Raw genomic sequence first — 8,051 nt, 5'->3', positions numbered from 1 at the left:
GAGCGGCGAGCGGCGGCGGCGCGTCCTCTCCTCCCCTTGGCCCGGCGCGCGGTTGGTCGGGCCCGATAAGATGGCGTCGGGGCGCGGTGAGTGAGCGGGGGGGCGCGGGCGGTGCGGGACTGTCCCGCTCCCGGGATGGGGGTCCCGGCGGTGCGCGGGCGGGCGGGCCCCGGGCCGGCCCCGGCTGTACCTGTGTGTGCATCCCCAGGCGGGTGCGGGCCGGGCCGGGCGTGGGCAGCGGCGCGTCCCCACCCACGTGCGCGCGGGTGCGCGGGGCTGTGTGCGCTGACTGTGCGGGGCCCGTGTTCCCGCAGGCTGCGTGTCCCCCGCTGTTCCAGCCCCGCGCCCGCCGTAGCCGGCGCCGGGAGGCAGCGGCGACCCCCGGAGCGCGATGGGAGAGTGGGAGCGGGTGTTCCGGCAGCACCGGCCGCTCCCGCCGCACCCGCAGCGGGGCCGCGCCCGCCCCGCGCCCCGCTCTGCCGCCTTCCGCTGCGTCCTCAAGTACCTGCACGGCGCTGCCCTCGCCCAGGTAGGGGAGCGCGGCCCTGCGGGAGGACCCTGGCAGTGTCTTGCTGACCCAGTGGCTTCTGCCCAGTCCCACGATTCACAAAATTATGGAATGGTTTGGATTGGAAGGGGCATTAAGGATCATCTCCTTCCACCTCCGTGTCGTGAGCAGGGACGCCTTCCACTAGACTAGGTTGCTCCAAGCCCCATCCAACCTGGACAGATGGGAAAGCCACAGCTGCTCTGAGCAACCTGTGCCAGGGCCTGACCACCCTCACAGGGAAGAAGTTCCCTCTCCTCTTTCAGTTTAAACCCCTTCCCCTTGTTCCATCACTGTGTTTTTTCTAAGCCCCTTTCAGCATTCCTGGCTGATTCCTGTGTGCAGGCCAAACCTCCCAGGGGTGGGGGCTTTCAAAACGAGATGTTTTTAGGGGGAACTAACTGGAAATCTCCCGGAAACACAAATCACAGCTGTATTTCAATCCCGTGCCTTCTCACCTGCAAATCTGAGTTAGCCTTTAATTAATTTTTCATTTATTTTTTGTTAACGAAGTATATTTAAATTAAAAATCTCCACGTAACACTTGAACATTTGCTGCCCCCTTATTCTGTGCTTAACATTCAGCTTTCCCACTTTTCCTTTGCTCCATTAGTCTCTCGCTTTCAGGCAGGTTCTGCAGCAATGCATGAAGGTGTCAGTGGCCACGTGCCCGAATTGGGCATCCCTTAGAAAACGGGAATTATCTGTCCTCTCTCACCAAAGCGTGTTCTGAGCTCTGGGGGTGCAGAGCTGGCGTGTCCGTGAGTGTCCCCAGTGCCTTGTGCCTTGCAGGGAGCCGAGTACCAGCTGCGCCTGTCCCTGTTCGATGCCACCTACCACCACTTCTTCGGGAGGACGTGGAGGAGCAGCTGGCAGGCTGCCCACGCTGCCCCACCACGCTCCTCCAGGGCGACCTTCAGCGAGGTAGGGGCTGCTGTGGGTCCGGGGAAACGCGGCACCAAACCCTTTTCCCTCCTGACGCTTCCCGACCCTTTGCCCAGGGTGTGCCCCAGACGCTGCCTGGTGACTAAGGTTTATGCAGGGTTTATTGGGATGGGGAAATTGGGGTGCTGGGTTACCCCCGGGGCTGGTCCCACCACGGGAGCAGCAATGTGCCACCATGTGCCACCTGCTGTGTTCAGAGCCGGCAGCAGAGAGCAGTGTTTCCCCACGAGTGGGAAGGAGGGGAATGAGCAGCTGCCCACCCTCCAGCACACCACTTCTCTCTATCTGGGAACTAAACTCTTCCAACGCTGAGCAAACCAAGGTGCCCCTTACCAGGGAGATCCTGTTGCCTCATGGCATGACCCATAGCCGAGATGTCACGTTTTCCAATTCATCACTCCTGTTTCCACTCCTCAGCGCTGCAGGTGAAGTGAAGCACAGCTTGGTGCTGTGCTCTGCCTCCATTTACATTGTCAGCAGCGTTGAGGGGTGTTGATATGTGCGTTTCTTTCCCAAGTGTTTCAGTACCGTCCCACCCCGGCTTGTTTTGAAGAGGAATGGATTAAAACTAGGGCAGGGAGTGCTGTGGAGAAAGCTGGATGCTGGGAGGAGCTGCCTTTCCAAACACATTCCCTGTGTCTGCAGGCTTCCTGGGTGTTTGCTGTGTGTTTGGGAGAAGCTGGCAGGAGTTTTGGGGTGTTTGGGCAGTGTGTCACAGCCTCTCTGTGGTGGCTGAGTTGCGTTGCCTGTCCCTGCAGCTGCAGGGCTCGGAGTCTGGCACAGGGGTGGGATCTTTCAACTGCATGGTGATCAGCAGGTCAGTGTTGTGAGGGGTTCAGGTGGAGGTGCTGCCTGCACACTCACCAGAGTAGGATGGCAGGAGGGCAGGGATCAGGGTCTGCAGGTGTGGTGGATTTTGTCCTCGGGGTTTAGGGGAGAGGAATGCCCTGTCACAAAGCACTGTGTGCGTTCAGTGGCACATGGGACCCGCTGTAAGGGCTCCCCGTGCCTTTGCAGAGTGAGCCCTGCTTCTCAACCAGGGGTCAGGCTGTTAAAGCAGCACCTTGCAATAAAGGCTAATGGAATAACGATTTATGTCCCGGGGTTGATGTGGGAATGTCTCTCTCTGTTATCCCTTCCTGACAGCCTGTGATTGCAGGGAATATTTTCTCTCAAACAGTGGGGTAATGAGTTTTTAATAGAAAGATTAATCTAGCTTTAAATCCTGTCTGGAGAGGTGACCTGTGTCCTGTCCCCTCCTGCCTTCAGGTCCAGGCCACCCCCATCTCCCTCCCCGCTGCAGGAGGGTTTCCAGCTCCTTTGGCTCTAATGCTGTAGGGCCAGGGTGCATCAAAGCCCTGCTCGTTTGGGGTCTGCAGCCTGTGAGTTACCCTGGAAAATGGGTGATGACAACAAAAAAAGTCTTTTTAAAAAAAAAGGGATAACAATGTTTGAGATTTAAGGAGTTGAGATTTCTTAGTAGTGTCTGAGATCATTTGCCATGAGCTTCTGTCTGGAAGTTTTAGTGGATGTTCTGCTTGTGCCACTGGCTGTCCCAGTGCAACAGGCATTGCTCTGCCTGCAGCTGCTGCTGCCAGCTCTGGAATATCCTAATTCTTTTCTTTCCCATCCCAGACTGTTTACTTCCACACCTCCTTGAACCACCCTGGCATCGTTGCTGTCGTGGAAGTGGTAGTGAAGGCCGAGAAAGGGGACGAGGGCTCTCAGCACCTTTCCTGTGGCTTTGGAATCATCCCCCTCTTCCGCGGCGGATCTGAGGCGACAGACCCGGCCACTGAGGACAGAGCGTGGGTTCCCCTGCTGCTGAATGGCAGGACACGTTAGGAATTGGGGTGGCCGTGTGCATGGCTGCTCTGGGGGAAGAAAGGGTGGTCCTGGGGCTGCAGAAACAAAGCCAGCATTTAGAAACCTGGAATTCTCCACTCTGGGGAAGCAGTGATGGATTTGGGAGGAATGCCTGTCCCTTCTCTAAAGGACAGGGCTTTTGCAGAGTGGGTGGGGGCTGAGCAGGGGCCTTATGGAAGCTGGAGATGTAATGGAGGATGGAGATGTGCCTCAGCATGGATTTACTGACCGCTGTGTGTGTGCTCTCTGCTTTCAGGCTGAAGCTGTACCATGGCACACCGCGGGCCCTGCTGCACCCACACTTCCAGGACCCTACGGAAAGTAAGCAGCAGCCAGATGTGGCATCTTGGTCCCTTCTTGGTGACCTCTCTTACCCAAATGTGTGTCGTGCACGTCTGGTTGATGTGAGACATGACCCGTGTCCTGGTAGTGCTCAGTGGACGTGCCTTACTGCCAGCTGGGAACAGCCTGGCTGGGCAAACCCGGGTTTTCCTTTGCTCCTAGCACTTGTGTTCATGGATAATGATTCCTGTAACACTGGCTCTGTGAAGCTGTCTCCCCAGTTTTGGTCATTTCGGGTGTTTTTCTTTTCTTCAGAGAACAAATACCTGATGGTGATGGAGAAGAGCCACCTGCAGTATGCCCTGAAGCACCACCAGCCCCTGGAGACAATATTTCACCTCCTTCCCGAAAACCTGCTGGTATCTGGGCTGCAGACGGTTCCTGGCTTGCTGCCAGCATGTGGAGACACGGGTAAGGGCTCCTTCCCTTTCCCTCTGCCTGCGCTGCTCCTGCTGAAGGCAGAGGATCCCCAGGAGGCTGCAGGCAGGGCAGGCAGGGTGCTGGGATGGGATTTCTGGGAGCACCGTTGGACTCTCTGCAGTGCTGCCTCCTGGCAAGGGCATCTCCCCTGTGTGGGGCCGCAGCCCTCACGCTCAGGGCTCAGCCTGGAACACGTCAGAATGGCTCAGTCTGCTCCCTGTCCGTTAATTGCTTCGCTCTTGGGAAGCTGCTGCCAGGGATAAGTGCTGGTTGGTTTAATTACAGTCATTCAGCAGAGTCTTAGGAACAGGCCTTGCAGCTTGTTTAAACTCCTTGGTGGTAGGTTCAGGATCGCTGGGGTCTGTCAGGTTTAGGGGATGAGCTCTTGCCTGCTCAGCCCTCGTTAATCTCTGCCTATGGCACGTTGCCCTTTGAGTTGCTGCAATTAAAATGTGTGAGATGAAGATTCAGAGGGTAAAAATTCCTCACAGTTCCGCAGCTGAATTATTCTTCACCTTCCTGCCTGGAAAACCCACTGCTGATGGCTTTGGGGTTGTAACTGTTGCTGCTGAAGCTGAGTGAGGTCTCCAAAGCAGCTGAGTCCCTGCGGGTGCTCAGCCCTGTGCTTGGAAGCTGAGTGGGCAGAGCCACCACAGGGCACCACAGCACAGCGGTGATGGCTTTCTGTTTGCTTGGGAAACCTGTGGCCACCACTTTGTCTTTCAGGTGACTGCTTCCAGAAGCCCCGGCTGATGAAGGCGGTCACCTGCTACCTGGAGCAGTTGTCTGTCCGGCTGTACCCTTCCCTGGAGGAATTTGAGGAGGAACTGCTGGACTTCCTGAACAGTGATCGCTTACTTCAGGTAAGTAACGTGCTGTGAGGGTGGGGAGGCCCTGGCACAGGGTGCACAGAGAAGCTGTGGCTGCCCCATCCCTGGGAGTGTCCAAGGCCAGACTGAACAAGGCTTGGAGCAACCTGGGCTAGTGGAAGGTGTCCCTGCCCATGGCAGGGTGTTGGAATAAGATGATCCTTAAGGTCCCTTCCAACCCCAACCATTCCATGATTCCATGTTTCTAGGTGCTGCCAGTGCCTTGTTTGTGGGTGGGGTGGAAAGAGTCAGATAAATGGTACTTGTACATTTGTTTCCCTTGGAGTCTCCAATTTTTTTTTACTGTGGAAGCCTTTAGCTTGCTTCCCTGCTGGATTAGCACATGGGTTCTCCACACAGGCTTTGTGTTGAACATCCACACACTCCTAAGCAGAATTTGGGTTTGCTCTGCTGTGGGAAATGCAGAGACAAGATGCAGTATCGAGTGTGTTTCTGGAGTGGCAGCCACTGGCCAGGTCCTTTGTTTGCCGGGTTTGCACCGACTCTACCATAAAGATGAAAGACTTTAAAATCCATCAGCTGCTGGGGGCGTGGGTCCTGTTGTTCGAGCTTCTGAAGGGTTGTCTGAGCTCTCCTGGCTGTGGGCAGTGCAGGGAGTGACCCTGAGAGTGACCCTGTGCCATCCCATGGCGCTGCCCGAGCTGTGACAGCTCTCCTGTCCCAGGCACAGGCCGTGCCCGACGGTGACCAGGTGTCCATTCGGGAGCGGCGGCTGCACGTGGGTGTCCACAACGGCCTGCGCTTCGTGCGGGTGCCGCAGGTTGCGGTGCTGGTGCCAGAGACAGAGGTGGTGCCAGGCGGCTGCCGAGGGGCGTCCGGCTCCGGAGCCAGGTAAAGGGGCAGCCCTCTGCTGCTGGGGCTGCTTCTCTCCTGCGTTGGATGCTGCCACAGCCACTTCTCCATCCTGCACAGGGATGCAGGTCAAGCCCTGGTGCTGAGGAGCCGCATCCACCTGAGTGAAATGGTCCCTCACCCGGCATTCAGGGTGTGCTTCCAGCTGGAGTACGTCCTGAGCAGCACAGGGAGAGCCGGTGGGAAGGTAGGACCGAGTGTGCGTGTGCCTCGTCTCCATCCTCTATGGAAGAGCAGGGATCCTGCTGGAGGAGTGAGCCCTGCTCAGGAACTCCTTCCTCTGCCCATTTTGCCATCCTGCTCCTGCAGGTCATGGCAGCTCCTCGTTGCATTGCTAACGAAGGGCCCTGCAAAGTGTCTGGGTGTTTTCTGCAGCACTGGGTGAAATACCCTGCAAACGGGCTTGTTGAATCATTTTAATTACATGGGTTGCATTTCTCCACTGTGTAGATGGAGGAATGTAGCCTGCAGCAGTCCTATAGTTCTGGCAAGCTAATTTGGAAAATTTCAGGGTTTTTTTAATATAAAAAAGGATTTTCTTTAGAATTTAGCATTTATGCTGAAAAGAGGTTAACCCCTCCCACATTTTTTTTCTTTTTTTTTTCTTGAATCCTGAGGTTTTTCCAGGTGCTCCAGCCTGATGTTCTCAGAGCATAAAGCCAGGAGAAGTCTCTGAGCTTGGTCTCTGCAGTCAATACACTCTTACCTACTTATTGTGCATTTCAGTTTAACCTTTCTGCAGGTTAAACCCAGCTCAGTGAGTGCTGTGTGTTCTCTCCAGAGACCCTGTGCTGTTGGAGCCATTGGCTCCTGGCTGGCTGAATTGATGGCCCAGTGCTCGTTAGGAGGCTTTAATCATCCTGCCAAGATATTTGTTGAAAATGCAGCAAATGTCTCTTGTTAGAGCTGTCCAGATCCAAAGTGGGGGAAATGGGTATTTATAAAGTGGGATGTGTGTGCCAGACCAGAGGGATTTGTACTGAGCCTTGCAGCTGGAAATTTTGTTGAGTCCAGCTCTGTGGGAAGGTGGAAGCCTGGTGTCCCACAGAGGTTTGGGGCTCCAGAGGCAGGTCTGTCTGGCTGTGCTGGGAGCACTGGCTGGGGCAGTGGCAGAGCAAGTTCCTGTGGCAGAGCAGTTAATCCCAAAGCCGCTTGTGGAGCTGATCACCTTGTCCTTGTCCTCCGTGCAATAATTAGCTGTGAGGGGGATGGGGGGTGCTGGAAGAGACCTCTCTTGCTTCTGTGCCTCTCCTTTGATTTGAGGGAGGCTGTGGATGTACTGGGTAAGTGGAAACCTTTCCCCTCTGCCAGGGATGGGGGTCAAACACGTATCCCTTCATGCTGCTGCTTGAGCAAGGGGTTACAGAGAGATTAGGTGCTGGAAAGTGAAACGTCTCCAGGACGGGATGAAGGGCAGTGGCTTCTGTGACACCAGAGCCGGGTGTGGGGAGGTGTGGTGGGAGACGAGAGCCAGTGTCTGTCTGGCAGCACCCATTCCCTGGTGCTGGTGGCGAGGTGGGTCTCCTTGGCACTCACTGTGCTGCCCGTCCCCAGGCCGTGCCCGGCGGTGCCCGCGGTGAGGGGGCCGACATGCGCTCGGTGCGCTGGGCTGTCTGGAGCCCCGACCCGGGCACGGCTGACACCGAGGTGGTCCTGCCCCTGCGTGGGGGTGCCTGCCGTGGCCCCTGCCAAGCCTTGGTCTACAGGACGCCAGCAAGCAGCAGGAGCTCCCGGCAGGTAAGGGCTTGCTGGCCCCTGGCAGCTCTGCTGGGCAGGGAGCCGCTGTCAGAGGCGTGAGGGAGGCTGCATGTAACACGCTGTCTGAAAGCATTTCGTTTCCAATTTCAGGGGAAGCACGTGGAGTCTGGGACTGTCCAATTCCATGTTTCTACTGATTCGGAAGAACATCTTGTAACTGCTGCGGAGATCCTGTGTAAAGACAGGGACGAGTCGGAGCAGCCTCCCACGCCATCGCTGAGTGAGTGTTTTCCAGCTTGCTGACATTTAAAATATAGAGTGTGGCACTGGTGTCTGCTTGGGAGAGAAAACACGACTTCAGCGAGTTTCAGTAAGCTAGTTATGAATTACTGGAGTGAACCAAGTTTCTGTCGAGTTGAATTCAGCTCTGACTTTTTAACTTGCAAAATTCCCCTGTGATAGTATTGCTGAGCCACGTGCAGAATCCTCAG

At 56.1% G+C, this 8,051-nt stretch overlaps 1 protein-coding gene across 4 annotated transcripts in view; it reads left to right on the top strand.

Annotated features, from left to right (window-relative positions):
• Nucleotides 1-8,051, top strand: part of NPHP4 (nephrocystin 4) — a 28,939-nt gene that overhangs the window by 8,827 nt on the left and 12,061 nt on the right. For 2 of the 4 annotated variants that reach the window (XM_027702048.1, XM_027702047.1), the window contains exons 1-11: nucleotides 1-86; nucleotides 315-529; nucleotides 1,340-1,471; nucleotides 3,128-3,300; nucleotides 3,615-3,679; nucleotides 3,956-4,111; nucleotides 4,847-4,992; nucleotides 5,681-5,841; nucleotides 5,923-6,049; nucleotides 7,417-7,599; nucleotides 7,711-7,840. In XM_027702048.1, coding sequence (XP_027557849.1) covers nucleotides 392-529; nucleotides 1,340-1,471; nucleotides 3,128-3,300; nucleotides 3,615-3,679; nucleotides 3,956-4,111; nucleotides 4,847-4,992; nucleotides 5,681-5,841; nucleotides 5,923-6,049; nucleotides 7,417-7,599; nucleotides 7,711-7,840 — 1,411 coding nt within the window. In that variant the 5' untranslated portion in view covers nucleotides 1-86; nucleotides 315-391. Of the gene's footprint in view, nucleotides 87-314; nucleotides 530-1,339; nucleotides 1,472-3,127; nucleotides 3,301-3,614; nucleotides 3,680-3,955; nucleotides 4,112-4,767; nucleotides 4,993-5,680; nucleotides 5,842-5,922; nucleotides 6,050-7,416; nucleotides 7,600-7,710; nucleotides 7,841-8,051 lie in introns of those variants that run through there. The other 2 variants (XM_027702050.1, XM_027702049.1) reach the window with 2 other exon arrangements.

The sequence above is a fragment of the Neopelma chrysocephalum genome, unplaced genomic scaffold (genome assembly GCF_003984885.1).
Source record: "Neopelma chrysocephalum unplaced genomic scaffold, ASM398488v2 Primary Assembly neopelma1_180, whole genome shotgun sequence".
Lineage (NCBI taxonomy): Eukaryota > Metazoa > Chordata > Aves > Passeriformes > Pipridae > Neopelma > Neopelma chrysocephalum.
Note: the sequence above shows the minus strand (reverse complement) of the source record. Positions and strands in the feature narration are given on the sequence as shown.